Here is a 17,477-nt window from a genome sequence, read left to right on the forward strand (position 1 = left end):
AACAAATGTGAAGTATCAGGATTTAGTGATGTCCAACAGTTTCATTGATGACGTGCCATTTATTCTATATGGTCATTTACATGCCTCCACATTCAACCCGCCTCTTATAGAAATGCAACATGTTTCTTTCCCGTGTTTGTCAGTTTCCATTTATCATCAGTATTTATTTATTCATTTCATTGTTCTAATTTCTTCCCTGTTCTCATCAAGCTTTCAGGTGCAGCTGTTTGTTGTTGTTGTTTTTTTGTTTTGTTTGTTTTTTTTTGTTGTTTTTTTGTTTTTGCATTTTCTCATGTCCTACCCTGTTTTTATGGTCAAGGGGCATTGTTGCAGCTCTCAATTTACCTTCTTTGGTTGCATATTTCATGTGTCACTGTGAAGAAGAGTGAGGCATCACTGAACTGTTGTTGTGGCAACGGGAAGCAGAGCAAAGTGATGTGGAGCTGGCAGAAATGGGCGATAGTGTGTCTGCATCTCTGTCAGGTGCACAGCTGGAGGTGGAAGATGGATGTAGCAGGGAGGGCGCGATGGAGGGCTAAAAAAAACAAACAAACCCAAAGGCATTTTCAGATTTAAAAAGGTATACATTGTGCAAAATATTGCAACTATCCAGCTGCACACATCATGCCATGTTATATATGCTTAATTGTAGCTTTAAATTTTGACAGCTTTCTTATTTTAAATGATCTCGAACTTCAAACTCAGCTGTTCAAGTGCTGCAATCAGGGAATCCATTGAGTCCACAAAGATCACAGCATCATATGCAAAGTCAAGGTCAGTCAACGTTTTCTCAGTCTATACTGAGAAAACATTGACTCTACATTGAACAGAAAAGGAACCAGATGACATCCCTGATGAACCCAGAATTCACTGGGAAGAGGTCAGAGACCCTGCACAGTCTGCACAGTACTTATAACACCTGTGTGTTGGCACACTATGAGGTCCAGCAACGTACTGGGGATCTGGGAGGTTCTCAGGGTGTCACACTTAGGAACCCGGCAAACCGAATCAAACACTTTGCAAAAATCAACATAGGCCACAAGGAAGCACTGCTGAGTCACAACTATGACTAAGCAACTAGTCTGAAAACTGAAGCGCCTTGTGACGAGGTGGATCATAGAATACAGAATTTGTTTTTTCTTTCTTTATTTTACCTGTAATGAGACACTCGACCTAATGCTCTTCTCTTTGACTTTTGCGAGATTTTCTTTCAGTCCAGATGATTTCTCTGTCATCTCTAAGGCTGCTCTCAGAAGTTTGGGGGTCTGAGGCCTCACAAGGTCCGTCTGGATTTGAGGTAGTTCTTTTGCCTCTTCTTTGGGCTCAGATTTCTTTCCCTTTGTGAGCATCTTCCTGTGTGGGACACATTCAGCACAGGATGCTGCTGTCATTTCAGAGCCTTTGCTCCATTTTAGTTTGTTGGATGGACTTGGTGGTAAAGTTCCACAACAGAGAGTTTGGAGACTCTCAGCAGACAGAATAAAAGTCTCTCTCTCACCTGGCTTTCTTGCGCAGCAGTTTCTTAGACTCTGGGAAGTGAACTAAGATCTCGTTCAGGTCTTTCTTGTCCAGGATGAAGAGATTAGCAAAGCCGTGAGCTATCACATTTGCTGTGCGCCTGTTACCTCCACCTACAGCAAGCAGGCTGCCAGTGACAGAAAATATTTACAGCTTACTTGCAAAATATCATCCACCAAGAAATTAGAAGCCTGAAATTCTGTAATATATTTTTGATGTAATCATGCCTTTTAAAAACCTTTTCACCTAATCTCTCCAAATACAGATCCTGCTCTCAGAGTGACAAACACGGTTTTGCCATCTGGACCTCCAACCACCTGCACCTCTCCTGCCTTTATGATGTACATCTCCCGACCCACCTCTCCCTGCACGGCCAAATGCAAAGGAGACAAACGTAAGACAAAAAGTAAAGCATAACGTTTAGTCCCGGAAACACAAAATATGTACCTTTTTGCAGACATAATCTCCCGGCAGGTAAACAACAGAGCGTAGGCTTTTCAGCATGTCAAAGATCATTTGTCTGTCACAACCCTGGCAAAAGGCAAGAGAACTGAATAACGGCGAACTGTGAATACGGTCGATCTCTGTAATTTGTATTAGCATCATCTTGATGATTTTTAGTATTTCTGACCTGAAAAAGAGGGACTTTGCTCACAATAGAGTAATTAACATCTATGGCGATGTCCAGACGCATTTTATCTGGCAGCTGCATCAGTAACTCCTGCTCGTCTGAGTGTCAGGTAGAGATGGTACACTGTGGTTGGAACACTTACACAATGAACACTGTGAATTTAAATATCTATGCATTCTTACCCAGCATGCCTTGCGATTGCCAGGTGTAATTGTACCAGGTTTTGACACGGTTCTGGATGTCTTTGGGGATGCGATAGGAGGACATGTATTTGATAGTGTTGTCCATGCAAGTGCGGTAGTACGTCTGACTTGCTGTAGCTGCTCCAACCACGTCACGCATCTGAGAAATGACCAGAACAAATGACCCAGGCAAAAATTACTCCTGAGATCTGAATTAGATTATCCAAGACAGCAATGTTTGCTATGAAAGTGTGACTACAAAATCATATCTCAAAGCTACAGTGGTCCATGGCACAAAGACTTATACGAGGTCTATTAGAAAAGTATCCGACCTTATTTAAAAAAAAAAAAAAAAAACATATGAATTTGAATCATGTGTGCTTGCGTGAGCCAACCTTGAACCTTCATGCGCATGCGTGATTTTTTTCACGCCTGTCGGTTGCGTCATTCGCCTGTGAGCAGGCTTTGAGTGAGGAGTGGTCCACCCCCCTCGGCTGATTTTCATTGTCAGGGAAATGGCTGAGAGACTGATGCTTTGCTTGATCAAATTTTTTTTAGAAACTGTGAGGCACATCCATGTGGACACCATTTGAGAAATTCAGGTGGTTTTTGGTGAAAATTTTATGGGCTTCAAAGACATTAAGGGATGTTACTGTCGCTTTAAGGACGCCCTCAGCAGCTGTGGGGCGCGCTGTGCTCCAGCTGCCATCGACGGGCTGAACGACCATTTCATTTCTAAACAGATCACTCTGTGGATCCGTGACCATCGTGTGCACTTTCTCTGGTTATCACAAGAGCTGGGCATCACCCATTTTCCTGCAGATTTCACTTTTAACAAGAGATTTTGTCATGGAAAGCCGAGCGGACGCTTCGCGCGTCACGAGGAATTCACGGCGGTGCCGCAACGCGCAAAGCAACGCCGTGATGAAGCATCACAGAACATGTTCTGGCATGTCCAGGCACATCCACAATTTCTTGGATAATCACTCGACTGAAAAACCACGACAGCTGTCTGAACGGCATCCTGTGAGACCAAAACGGAGGTGGTTTTGTGTCGGTCCATAAAATTTTCACCAAAAACCACCTGAATTTCTCGAATGGTGTCCACATGGATGTGCCTCACAGTTTCTAAAAAAAAATTTGATCTTGATATGGTTTCATGCCGAGAAAGAGCACTACAAATGCAATGTTTGCTCTGAGAATACTGTTGGAAAAGTACAGAGAAGGACAGAAAGAGTTACATTGTGTGTTTGTGGACTTAGATAAAGCTTATGATAGGGTGCCAAGAGAAGAGTTGTGGCATTGTATGAGGAAGTCTGGAGTGGCATAGAAGTATGTTAGGGTAGTGCAGGACATGTACAAGAATAGTGTGACAGCGGTGAGATGCGCAGTCGGAATGACAGACTCATTCAAGGTGGAGGTGGGATTACACCAAGGATCAGCTCTGAGTCCTTTCTTGTTTGCAGTGGTGATGGACAGGTTGACAGATGAGATCAGACAGGAGTCCCCATGGACTATGATGTTTGCAGATGACATTGTGATCTGTAGTGAGAGTAGAGAGCAAGTGCAAGAGTCTGGAGAAGTGGAGATATGCTTTGGAGAGAAGGGGAATGAAAGTCAGTAGAAGCAAGACTGAGTACATGTGTGTGAATGAGAGGGAGCCCAGTGGAATAGTGCAGTTACAAGGAGTAGAAGTGCTGAAAGTAGATGAGTTTAAATATTTGGGGTCAACTGTTCAAAGTAATGGAGAGTGTGGTAGAGAGGTGAAGAAGAGAGTGCAGGCAGGGTGGAGTGGGTGGAGAAAGGTGGCAGGAGTGATTTGTGACCGAAGAATATCAGCAAGAGTGAAGGGGAAAGTTTACAAAACAGTAGTGAGACCAGCTATGTTGTATGGTTTAGAGACAGTGGCACTAACAAAAAGACAGGAGGCAGAGCTGGAGGTGGCAGAGCTGAAGATGTTGAGATTCTCTTTGGGAGTGACAAGAATGGACAAGATTAGGAATGAACATATCAGAGGGACAGCTCAGGTGGGACGGTTTGGAGACAAAGTCAGAGAGGCGAGATTAAGATGGTTTGGACATGTGCAGAGGAGGGACCCAGGGTATATAGGGAGAAGGATGCTGAGGATGGAGCCACCAGGCAGGAGGAGAAGAGGGAGACCAAAGAGGAGGTTCATGGATGTGCTGAGAGGACATGCAGGTGGTTGGTGTGACAGAGGAAGATACAGAGGACAGGGTGAGATGGAAACGATTGATCTGCTGTGGCGACCCCTAACGGGAACAGCCGAAAGACAAAGAAGAATAATTATTTTGATAATGTAGACTGAAATTATTTTGTTGAGCATCACAGAATCATCAGTATGAAACTGAAATTGAATATACTGAAGTAATAAGTCCTATATAGACCTCGAGACTCACCAGGCAAGTACTTATCCCCAGATACTGTAGCATGAAGAAAATGAGAGTCGAAAACTCTACCTGGATGTAAAATCCAGTCCATTGCAGGTTGCTTCCCTAGCCTGGTCCATGGGCCAAACAGGTTTTCAGAAACCACTTAAGATACTCAACAGGACTTACAAACTAGCCACAGTCTACATGACCTATACATAAATATGTATGATGGCCATTCCAGGGTGACAACTACAGCCAGGTAGAGGTCAGGATTACACAGTGGTCAAAAGTTATTGGTTGAGCTAATACGGTTCTAAAAAGGAATAGCTTGCACCATTTTTTAGGCTGTCCAAAGACAGGCTGTGTGAAGTGCACACCTGCAATCACACCCTAGTCTGTATAATAAGACTCTAGTGTCTATCTCATAGGTGCTTTTTTGTGTATGTAATTGCAAAGGAAGCAATCTGTTACTGGAGTAGAAAGTATTTCAGCTCCCTCAAGTACTTGCTGCATGTGATGGACCAAGAGGACTTGGTGAATTTGGTGTAGCACATATTAACACTCTAGAAGACACTAAAAAAAATGTCTCCTCCACATTGCTGAAGTACCTACCTGCCCTATCATGATGGAAAAGGCAAAGACTCCAACAAAGTAATTGATGAGCTGGAAGACCATCTCAAACAGGCTGGTGGGATTTGGCAAACCTCCAATGGTGATGAGGGTCTTCACCGCAAAGTAGTAACAGCGAATGTAACTGATCAGAAAGAAGGAAATGGTGAAGGAAGCAAGTCATAATGCAATTTGCCGCCGGAGGGGGCGTGATGTGAGAGCTCCACTTCTTTATATAATTATCAACCTCCAAGCCAACATTACATTACGTGAAATTTCCCGCCATGAATTGCACGTCTTTTGAGCATTTTTGGAGTTTTTTGACTCTGTGTTGTAAAGTTGGTCATATTTGTGGGCTTTTCTGCCAAACATTCCTCTATTTGATCCATGATCAAACTGTAATCGGTGTGCACAATGCAAAAACTTTTCAATCTGATGAGAGAGGAAGGAGTGAAACCAGAAAAGTGACCAATCATAGCGCTTGTGGTTTCTGTCATTTGGGAGGTGCACGTCAGGCTATGGAGAGCGTTTGCAGCCACGGAGAGGGCTCTGATCCAAAGTGAATGACTTTGGTTCACCACACCCAGGGATATGTGTGAAACTTAACACCATGTTACAGTGCAGGCAACAAGCAGCATTTTGTTAATAATCGCCGGCTAAAGGCCTGTCTAGTTTAGGTGCCGGGCCTGAGCACGGTTTGAATAAAATAAATGGCTGGTCTTTTAATCATGGAAATACAGTACCAAAATATTGCAAAACCAGACAAAAGTATCAACTTTGAACCACAAACATATGTTAGTTGAAAATAATTATTATGGAATTACATTGTGCATAGATATTTGACCTTCAACCTTGACTTAACATTTTGCAAAATTTGTATTTTTTAAAGTTAAAAATCAGGCACTAATTGAGCAACAGTGCTCAAATTAAAACCAAAACACTCAACAGTAAGTCCTGTATAGGTTTTTATGACATATTATGTCAGAGGTCCAAGACCAAAAACAAATTAGAGGAAAATGTCTGTACACCAGGGTATGCTTAAAAAAAAAAAATCAACAAAGTGTATGCCAGGATGGATCAGTGGCATAAAAGCTTATTTATAATTATTATTATTTATAGCTTATTTTGCATGTAAAAATGTGCAAGCATGACCCTCAATAGGACAGTCACTAGCACTCACCTGTATCTATTAGAACCCAAAACCTTAGAGCTGAATATGCATTAGTTTTTACGGAGTTGCTTTTGAAATTGTTGCAGCTCCACTTCCTGACTCAATTAATCCAATCTAACTGCAGGGAATACTGATACTAATAGACATTCATGTGTTTGTAACGTTTCGATGACCAACCTGTTGCCCTCTCCGTTGTACACCCAAGTGGTGTTTCCCAAACCAATGTAGGCAGAGCACCAGTAGTAAAGACAGGCATTACAATGGAGACAGTAAAGGAGGTAGGTGGTGGTCCGGATCACCCTGAGACCCAATAAAAAGAGAAATCCATCTGATATAATGCACCAAATAACTCTAAGCTTCCTCTCAGCCCTGTATGCAAGCAGGAGGAAGACCCAAACAGTGGGAGACTGTCAGGTCCAAACTGACCTGTAGATGTAGGCTTTGGTCAAGATAGCCTCCAGACGCTCGTTGAACTCAAAGAAGGAGTTGATCTGTGGAGGTATGGTTAGCAAAAAGAGAGGCTGCTTTCAAATAGTCCATCCAACTTTTTTCTTTTGTAAAAAGTTGATATCTGTTGCATGTGATAACATCAAAATCACACTTATACTCATGAAGGTGCCTCCCTGATAATGTCTCACATGTTGCCAGAGTCTTGTGGTTGCTGTAAATTTGATGCGTATGAATGCTGACAAAGTGTTCTCAGTGAGCGTTTGGTCTGCATGCAGGATTTAATGCATGTTACTGGTCAAACGTTTGTACTCGTGTTGATAATGTCTCACTTTTAACAGCCTGGGTAAGCGAAGAAGAGGGTTGATGCCAGTTTTAAAATAGAAGAGCTCCAGTGGAACAAGACTGGCAACATCAAACTGGAATAAAAAAAGAGGGAAGAACAAATTCTTTCTGGCATCTGGATGATTGTTAAAAGCAAAGAAATGCAGGATTGCATTCGAATAGATGTTTAATCGATGTTCCTGTTACTTACTTTGAAGCGTTTGGTTTTGATGTAATTCTTTCTCATCTCTTTTTTGTCAGACTGTAATAAAAAAAAATTACTACAGATATTAAATGTTTGCTATGCATTTAGTTCATATGTGATGGATTCTCTGCCGAGTAGTTTTATTTGCTTGGAGAATACTGGAGCTTCCATGATCCTACTCACCATGATGTCACCTCCACGAACAAACTGTAGACGTGGCTGGAAGACAGTGATGTCCAGGATGTAGATGAAGTCACACAGGTAGTCAGTCAGCAGCCAATAGTAAATGTTGTCTGGGGTCTGGTAGGGAAAAGCCCAGCGCACCGGGATCAACCAAGTGTTCCAGTTCCAGGCCAGAGAAACCAAAAACATCCACAGCACGTACATTACATCTACAGAGAGGCAACAGAGAGTAAAAAATGGAGACTGATAATATCAGAGTGAAATAATCCTGCAGTGCCATTTTTTAAAAATAACTGACAAACCCTGGTTGTAAAATAAAGATTAAAAATTAATAAATCAAGACGGTATGTCCTCCAAAGTGTGGCGGGGGGAGGGGGGTGCTCATGCTGTCCAAAAAAATACAAATGTAAGGTGACATAGATTCAACTTTGTTCAGTGTAGAGTGACTGTTAATTACTACTGTGCAGTTGCTTGCATACGTTTACATACACCTTGGCTAAAAATGGTCAAAACGCCTTCTGCACTCTGTCAAATTATATGTCTGTTTACATCACATCACCAACTGTGTCAAAACAAAAACAGGTGCAGGGTCTGTATACATACTTACACATACTAGTTTTTAATTAACCTCATATGGTGCATCCAGAAAGTATTCCCAGTGCTGCACTTTTTCCACATTTTTTATGTTACAGCCTTATTTCAAAATGGATGAAATTCCTTTTTTCCTCAAAATTCTACACACAATACCCCATAATGACATTGTGAAAAAAGTTGTTTTCACACCTTTTGCTCAATACTTTGTTGATCCTCAAGTCTTCTTGAATATGATCCCACAAGCTTGGTGCAGCTATCTTTGGACAGTTGAATTCAGTTGAGTGGACATGAAAAGGCACACACCTGCATGTCAGAGCACAAACCAAGCATGAAGTCAAAGGAAACATTTCTTCTGCTTTGAAGGTCCCAATGAGCACAGTAGCCTCCATCATCTGTAAATGGAAGAAGTTTGGATCCACCAGGGCTCCTCCTAGAGCCGGCCGGCCGTCTAAACTGGGCGATCAGGGGAGAAGGGCCTCAGTCAGGGAGATGACCAAGAACCCAATGGTCACTCTGTCAGAGCTCCAGCATTCCTCTGTGGAGAGAGGAGAAACCTTCCAGAAGGACAACCATCTCTGCAGCAATCCACCTGTATGGTAGAGTGCCCAGACGGAAGCCACTCTTTAGTAAAAGGCACATGGCAGCCAACTTGGAGTTTGCCAAAAGGCACCTGAAGGACTCTCAGACCATGAGAAACAAAATTCTCTGGTCTGATGATACAAAGATTGAAGTCTTTGGCGTGAATGCGAGGCGTCATGTTTGGAGGAAACCAGGCACCATCCCAACAGTGTAGCATGGTGGTGGTGGCAGCATCATGCTGTGGGGATGTTTTTCAGCGGCAGGAACTGGGAGAAGAGTCAGGATTGAGGGAAAGATGAATGCAGCAATGTACAGAGACATCCTGGATGAAAACCTGCTCCAGAGCACTCTTGACCTCAGACTGGGGCGACGGTTCATCTTTCAGGACAATGACCCTAAGCACACAGCCAAGATACCAAAGGAGTGGCTTCAAGACAACTCTGTGAATGTCCTTGAGTGGCCCAGCCAGAGCCCAGACCTGAATCTGATTGAACATCTCCAGAGAGATCTGAAAATGTCTGTGCACCGACGCTCCCTATCCAACCTGATGGAGCTTGAGAGGTGCTGCAAAGAGGAATGGACAAAATTTCCCAAAGATAGGTGCACCAAGATTTTGAGGTTTTTATTTTTAATAAATTTGCAACAAAAAAAGTTTTTCATGTTATCTGAAGAAGAATGTTAGTATTTTTTGTTTCACTTTATGAAAACATTTTGTTTTGTTCTTCTTGCCAAATAAGTTTGAACATTTATAAAAAATATTTGAATTAAACAAAGCTGCTTTGTTTGCATTTATTTCTGACCATCTGTTAAAATGTGTTCAGAAAATATAGGGGTACCACAGTTTTGTCCACATGTGTAGTTTGAGCAAACTCGACTGTAATGCATGGTACTATACTGTAGCTGGCAGTAGGTGGAGCAGTGGCTTCTCACTGGTGAAAGGGTCGATGCTGGCAGGGAAGTGGTAATGCAAACAGGCTCGGATCCATCGAGGAGTTTTCACCTTGCAGCAGCCACCAGCCTGTCCCTCCTCAACTTCAGTCTCTCCTCCTGATGGACCAGCTTGTGCCTCCCTTTCACCCTCTACTTGTGACAGGGCTTCAGGAGCAGGTGGTGGAGCCGAAACCTGAGGAGGAGCTGAAAAGAAACAAGTCCAACAAAATGTCAGTCTGAGGGATTTTTAAGCAGAACCAGGCCCCTCCTCTTTAAAGAATGCTGTAATTCCTGGCTTCTCCAAGGAAAACTGGCTGTAAAAATGATCACTTTTCACTAATCTTGACCTTAGATCTTTATTACTGAACTTTTACTCAAAAGTCTGATCTGTGATCCTGACCTCAAATCTTATTTGCTGAAGTGTGACTCATTAGTCTGATCTTTGATCTTGACCTTAGAGCTTCATTACGTATCACTGAGCTTGGCCTTACAGTGATTGCTGATGTTTGACTCAGAAGTCTGATCTTTGATCCTGACCTCAGAGCTTTCAATTTCAATTTATTTTCATTTATATAGCACCAAATTACAACAGAGTGGCTCCAAAGCGCTTCACACAGGTAAGGTCTAACCTTACCAACCCCCAGAGCAACAGTGGTAAGGAAAAACTCCCTCTGAGGAAGCAACTGCTTGGGCCATGCTACAAACATAAATTACAGAACAATTCACGGACACATATACAAGAAATGCTATTGGCGCACAGGACAGGAGGATCGCCAACACGAATACAACTCCCATCTCTGGATGGAGCAGCACCTTAAACAGAGAAAAAACAGAATCAGGCATCAGAAAGACAAGAAATACTGTTGAATTTGCCAACATTAAACAACAAGAAAAACAGAGAAATACTAAGGTGATCGCCGGCCGCTAGCCCTAAACCTCACTAAAAGACACAGAATTTAGGTAAAGTTGAGGCCGCGGCCTGCTCCAATTACTAATAAATGAATTAAAAGAGTAAAAAGCGTAAAACAAAACTGTACCAGTATGCTAGCCATATGAAAGGGAAAATAAGTGCGTCTTAAGTCTGGACTTGAAAATCTCCACAGAATCTGACTGTTTTATTGAGGCAGGGAGATCATTCCACAGAATAGGGGCACGATAAGAGAAAGCTCTGTGACCCGCAGACTTCTTATTCACCTTAGGGACACAAAGTAGTCCTACACCCTGAGAACGTAAAGCCCGGGCCGGTACGTAAGGTTTAATTAGGTCAGCTAGGTAGGGAGGTGCCAGTCCATGAATAATTTTATAGGTTAGTAGCAGAACCTTAAAATCTGATCTCAGAAGCCAGGATCTTCCTTCCCAGGAAGCCAGGGAAGGGATGCCAAAATGGTTGTAATGTGGTCGAACTTTCTGCTTCGTGTCAAAAGTGTGGCTGCAGCATTTTGAACCAATTAGAGATTCCTAATGAGCTTGATCACTTATCACTGAGCTTGGCCTTACATTGACTGCTAATCTTTGACTCAGAAGTCTGATCTTTGATCCTGACCTCAGATCTTATTTCCTGAAGTGTGACTCATTATTCTGATCTTTGATCCTGACTTTTGATCTTGATTACATATCACTGACCCTGACCTTTGCTTCCTTTGATCTTGTAGTCAGGATCACAAGCAGGATCAGGGTCAAAGTTCAGCGATCAAAGGTAACAGCTACCTTTTGTCAGACTTACTTCTAGATCATGTCTTTTTCAGATGTGCCTGCCAATATGACCTGCATCTGGATTCTGCTTATGCTACCTGTCTAGGACAAGAGCCTGAGCTGCATTGTTCCAGTCCGACCCAGCTGTAAAATGCTACTAATCTGCGCTGGACCGATGTCCCATCCAAGGGGAGTTGTAGAATCTCATCCGCTTCACACTATGGAGTCCGGAGACAAGCACTGGCACCAACGGGCCTAAGGGCCTATATGACTAACTAACTGACAACAGACAGACCAACAGTAAGGGAAATATAACCTCCTTGGTGGAGGAGATGATGCAATCAAGATCAAGGTCATAAACCTTTTGTTCATTGATAATTTGGCACATAAATGCATGTCTGTGACTTCAGGGCTACACCTGCAGACCTCAGTGTACCTCAAGTTTTTCTTCTTCTTTTTTTTTTCTTTTTTCCTCCTCACTTTTGCTCTTGTCCATCAGGGATCCAGGGGTCACTCAGTGTGTGTAGGTTCAAGTATTACAGACTCACAGGGAATGGTGCTGTCTTCATCCGAGCTGTCTGGGTCAATGAGTTTCTCTTTGGCCTTTTCCGTCCGCTCTTTAAACATCCGGACAAGCTCCTGAAGCCGCTCATTGACCACTGTGCTGGTCTGACTGGCTGAGGACGCTGGACGCTCCTTAAGACTGAGATGTAAAGACAGAAGTAACATTAGATGCTGAAATCTGTCCATTTACGTGACGTCATCATGGATTACATTGCGCTGCGGTGGTTTGAATCATATTTGTCTAATAGATTACAGTTTGTTCATGTAAATGGGGAATCTTCTTCACAGACTAAAGTTAATTATGGAGTTCCACAAGGTTCTGTGCTAGGACCAATTTTATTCACTTTATACATGCTTCCCTTGGGCAGTATTATTAGACGGTATTGCTTAAATTTTCATTGTTACGCAGATGATACCCAGCTTTATCTATCCATGAAGCCAGAGGATACGCACCAATTAGCTAAACTGCAGGATTGTCTTACAGACATAAAGACATGGATGACCTCTAATTTCCTGCTTTTAAACTCAGATAAAACTGAAGTTATTGTACTTGGCCCCACAAATCTTAGAAGCATGGTGTCTAACCAGATCGTTACTCTGGATGGCATTTCCCTGATCTCTAGTAATACTGTGAGAAATCTTGGAGTTATTTTTGATCAGGATATGTCATTCAAAGCGCATATTAAACAAATATGTAGGACTGCCTTTTTGCATTTACGCAATATCTCTAAAATCAGAAAGGTCTTGTCTCAGAGTGATGCTGAAAAACTAATTCATGCATTTATTTCCTCTAGGCTGGACTATTGTAATTCATTATTATCAGGTTGTCCTAAAAGTTCCCTAAAAAGCCTTCAGTTGGTTCAGAATGCTGCAGCTAGAGTACTGACGGGGACTAGCAGGAGAGAGCATATCTCACCCGTGTTGGCCTCCCTTCATTGGCTTCCTGTTAATGCTAGAATAGAATTTAAAATTCTTCTTCTTACTTATAAGGTTTTGAATAATCAGGTCCCATCTTATCTTAGGGACCTCGTAGTACCATATTACCCCATTAGAGCGCTTCGCTCTCAGACTGCGGGCTTACTTGTAGTTCCTAGGGTTTGTAAGAGAATGGGAGGCAGAGCCTTCAGCTTTCAGGCTCCTCTCCTGTGGAACCAGCTCCCAATTCAGATCAGGGAGACAGATACCCTCTCTACTTTTAAGATTAGGCTTAAAACTTTCCTTTTCGCTAAGGCTTATAGTTAGGGCTGGATCGGGTGACCCTGGACCATCCCTTGGTTATGTTGCTTTAGACGTAGACTGTGTTTCATAATTATTGTATGGCCTTGCCTTGCAATGTGGAGCGCCTTGGGGCAACTGTTTGTTGTGATTTGGCGCTATACAAGAAAAAAAGTTGATTGATTGATTGATTGATTACTGACGCGAGACTTCATCAGTGAGGACTCACAGCTCGTCATTGCTGCGGAGGCTGGACTGGCTTGGCCACGCCCTGACAGGGATGTTTCCTTCATCATCATCATCACTCTGAAAGCGATGTCTCTGACTGTCAAAAATAAAGGAACACAATAATCTTGTTGGTTGAAATTTAAAACAATGCTGCACATTGTGTCTATTTGTTAGCTAGTAGAATGTTTCTGTGGCATTTGTTTCTTTGTTTGTTTATCTGTCTATTAGCATGATTATGCAATTTGTCCGTGGGCCAAGCAGGTTTTTGGTACCACTTAGCGATAATCCAAATGATCCCTTTATGGAATCTTTATGTGATAAATAATGTGGTATACTTTTCCATATGACTGGAGCATTTTTAAATGTTGACCCTGTGTAATCCTTCACTGACCCCTACCTGGCTATAGCTGGCACCCTGAGATGGCCACCATATATTTTTATGTAGACCATATTATACTGTCAGTGTTTAGTCACTGATTAACTCAAAATTGGCTGGAGGCTCATGGACTAAAAAGGTTTTTGAACAAGTCTTGTGACACATTATGAAATTACACCGAGAAATTATGATTTTACACATACAAAGTGCAGCAGGCAAAATACTGGATGTGTATTGACTGACCTCTGCCACTGTTCATTGATCAGTGTACATTAATGGAAAGACAACTCCACACCAAAGTTCTTGAGGCAGTGCTAACAGTAAGGTAAAAACTGTTCACTTGTACACTGTGGTGCACTGTTAGAGACATGGAAGGAGTGTGTGAGGTTGGAGCACATGATTATTGTATGAAATCTTTTCCTATCAAAGGAGGGTTGTTAGGAGTATCGAAGATGTATTATCAACAGTCATTTTTGTTTCAAAGCATATTTTAAGTCCATACCACCTGTAAAAACTGAATCTTCCCCATTTGTCTATCTGAACCCCCCCACCATTCCTTTACCTAAAGCTATATCCGCCCTGCTGAGGTGAAGCTGCTGCAGGATTAATGTGAAATGCACATCGATGATGGAGATTGTGTTGATCAGGTTAAATGGTAGAGAGGAGTGAAAATGATTAATACATGATTGAAGACTGACATATGATGATGGGAGTACACATGGATTAATGAAGTGCAGTATGAAATATGGAACTGGCAGCACACTCCAGACAAAAACATGGAAAACAGATCAGCATTTAGTCAGGGTTGAATATCTTACACATTTGTCCAGATCGTCCTACGAATTCTTCCACTACTGCCATAGTTCACAACACGTTGAGGATTGTGAATGTTAGGAAGTGACAGGAAGAGAAAGAAGATTTGTATTTGGTGTGAGTGTGTGTCAGGAAAAAATATGAAGAAACAAATCCTAAATCACCAAAGGACAGGTGACACAGGGGTCATGATACATCTGTTTATTGGTTTTTGCTTTATGAAGATGGAAGCCATGCAGCAGCGAAAAGCATCAACAAAAAATTAAAGCTGTGCAAAAATGAACATTACGCAACACATCACAACATAAAACAGAACACAAACAAAGACACACTTTGTTCTCAAACAGTTTTCACTCTGAAATGATTCATATAAAGTGTCAATGTGCTGCATAAACCCATGCGCTTTCTTTTATTTATTACCTCCACCAACAAAGTTTATGTTATTGCCCCTGTTTGTTTGTTTGTTTGTTTGTTTGTTTACCTGTTTGTTTGTCTGTCTGTGAACAGCCTGGGGCCCACAATTTTTCATATATCATTATGGAAATTTTACTGAAGATTCATATCCTGATAGGCAAGAAATGATCCAATTTTTAAGGTCATAGGTCAAAGTCAGGAAAAATCCTGGAAAATTAGAAACATCCCTATCTTTAACAATGAATACATTTTCAAAAATTCATAACTCTGTCAAAAAAGATATAATCTCTTTCATATTTGAAAATATGTAGGATGGTATCCTTTATCGACAGACAATGTTTGATCTGAATCTGATCCAGATTACAGATTTTGTGGCCATTTAAATTTAACATTGAAAACCCCATTTAATGTGTATTGTGCATTATGTTTTAATCAAACGTGCCCCAATTACTCTCATATTTGAAAGTGAGGTGCAGACTGGCACCCACTATTGGCTGACAAAGTTTGATCCAGATCTGATCTGGATTGTGGATTTTGTGGATATTTGAATTTAATATTGAAAAGCCCATTTGATGTACCTTTGGAGACTCATATCTCAATTAAAAGTGCCTCAATCGCTCTCATTTTTGACAATGAGGTGCAAACTGGCACTTTCAATGAATAGACTAAGTTTGATTTGTATCTGATCAGTATTGTGGATTTAGCAGATATTTGATTTTATTTTTTTATCATTGAAAAGCCCTTTTGATCAATATTTTTTATTTTGCAATTATTTTTATTTTTTAGCTTAATAAAAGCCACATATATCAGGACTTTGACCTAAATTTTTTTCCAAGGTAAAAATTTGTGGAATTGGAAACTAGTGTTGGTGGAGGTTTTGCACTCTACAAGCGCAGTGCTCTAGGTTTTTTATTTAGTTTTTTTTTTTTTTTTTTTGTATTTTTTGAGGAAATTAACCTTGTTTAAAAGAATATTTTTCTAAGCAACAGACTTTTTACATGCAAATGGTTTTTGCAGGACACCGAAATACACAACATAACAATACTTCAACCAACTGTGCTAAGACTACAGCAAGATGATGCACAACAGAAGGCATTTTTATAAAAACACTACACAGATGGAGAAACATCTGAAGCATTTCATTCCAACATCATAAATGTTGCTTTATGATTTGTGGTGAAACATCATTCTCTCACTGAAATTTGTATTATTTTATAACCAAATGTTTACACTTTGAGCTTCTGTTTCATAATACTTTGGAACAAAATGCTTCACACAGACATGCTGTAACCTTAAACATTTTATCCCAGTGATATATGACATTATTTGCATGTAATCTATGCACATGCACTGCTGTGGTTTCACTGAAGGGAAATGATGATTGTTGAAAGAAGATTAAAAAGCACCCAACAGCACACCGGAGACGAATACAGCTCCAATAATCCCTGAAATGTTCTTACTCTTTGTCTCCCACTTTACTGTAGATGTGATGCATGGAGGGAGAGAAAATGAATTAAACATTTTAGGACACAGTGGAATTGCAACATTTTAGCATCCAGTGTGATTTGAATGTTAAATATTTTTCTACTGTGTTGACACATCAGATTCTTTGTTATTATAAAGCTTGACATTTGACACTAACTATGACGGGTTTTCTCACTTCTGGCGAGCTCCAGCAGGGGCCACAGGGACAGTTAGGGTTGTTAGTTTGGGGTCCTGAGGGGTGAGGGTTTGGGACTTATTTGATTCTTTCCCTCCTCCTCCATCATCTACATTGACACCGGCGGACTCTGGAGAGAAAACAGACACGGTATGTTTACCTGTTATTGGACAGAGGTGTTCCTCCATCCTGGTCCCCAGGGACCTCCAGCACTATAAGATTTCATTTCTTCCTGATGTCAGGTCTGGGAACACCATTGGTGTTGCGTGTTACACCATCCACCATATTACAGAGCTGCCTTGGACCACCAAGGAAAACAAGCAGTCCATCTCCACTTCTCAAAAGTAACTATCTGCCCCAGCCAGGTGAAACATGGGTGTCCCTTCAGCTATATCCACCTACTGCAGTCCTCAAAACACTGAGGCACTTTCTTGCTCGATCATGCACCACCTGGCCAAATACTATAGCTGACATTTGCTCACAATGCAAGCCGCACACCTCATCTAAGTGACCATAAATAGCTGTTCATTTGAGACAAAGCCATTCCAACAGTAGATCCAAAGATCCTCCAAAGAGCCCTAGTACCAAAGACATCCCCTCATTGCCTAAAGTCACTGGTTGGCATTAAACTCTCACAACCATACAGTAAGACAGGACGCACCAGGACCATAAAGACTTGGACATTCGTTCTCCTGCAAAGATAATGGCATCACTAAACACCTCTGTCCAGTGACCTCATAAGCTCTTCTCAG

The 17,477-nt window shown here is 41.6% G+C and overlaps 1 protein-coding gene and 1 long non-coding RNA gene across 2 annotated transcripts; both read right to left on the bottom strand.

Annotated features, from left to right (window-relative positions):
- Positions 1–297: 297 nt before the first annotated feature.
- On the bottom strand, positions 298–15,657 carry LOC117514949 (cyclic nucleotide-gated cation channel beta-1-like). Its single transcript, XM_034175518.1, has 17 exons — positions 15,644–15,657; positions 13,464–13,559; positions 12,004–12,158; positions 9,764–9,967; positions 7,661–7,869; positions 7,484–7,534; positions 7,281–7,367; positions 6,928–6,992; positions 6,679–6,801; positions 5,334–5,475; positions 2,332–2,491; positions 2,150–2,247; positions 1,966–2,049; positions 1,765–1,883; positions 1,499–1,645; positions 1,155–1,353; positions 298–535 (listed from the first exon to the last, which is right to left on the bottom strand). Exons 1-17 carry the CDS (start codon positions 15,655–15,657, stop codon positions 371–373), a joined length of 2,118 nt encoding a protein of 705 aa, XP_034031409.1. The 3' UTR covers positions 298–370.
- A 350-nt stretch (positions 15,658–16,007) lies between these two features.
- LOC117516057 lies at positions 16,008–16,830 on the bottom strand. The gene is made up of 2 exons (XR_004562293.1): positions 16,726–16,830; positions 16,008–16,543 (listed from the first exon to the last, which is right to left on the bottom strand). It is a non-coding gene; the product is annotated as an uncharacterized LOC117516057 (long non-coding RNA).
- Positions 16,831–17,477: the final 647 nt, after the last annotated feature.

This window comes from Thalassophryne amazonica, chromosome 8 (assembly GCF_902500255.1).
Source record: "Thalassophryne amazonica chromosome 8, fThaAma1.1, whole genome shotgun sequence".
NCBI classification, from domain to species: Eukaryota; Metazoa; Chordata; class Actinopteri; order Batrachoidiformes; family Batrachoididae; genus Thalassophryne; species Thalassophryne amazonica.

Bases quoted from the DNA above. Each gene is read 5' to 3' on its own strand.
- LOC117514949 (XM_034175518.1), bottom strand. The intron at 12,159-13,463 runs GTGAGTCCTCAC...TTTACATCTCAG, and splicing joins CTCCGCAGCAATGACGAGCT to TCTTAAGGAGCGTCCAGCGT. The intron at 1,646-1,764 runs GTGAAAAGGTTT...TGTCACTGGCAG, and splicing joins TCTGTATTTGGAGAGATTAG to CCTGCTTGCTGTAGGTGGAG.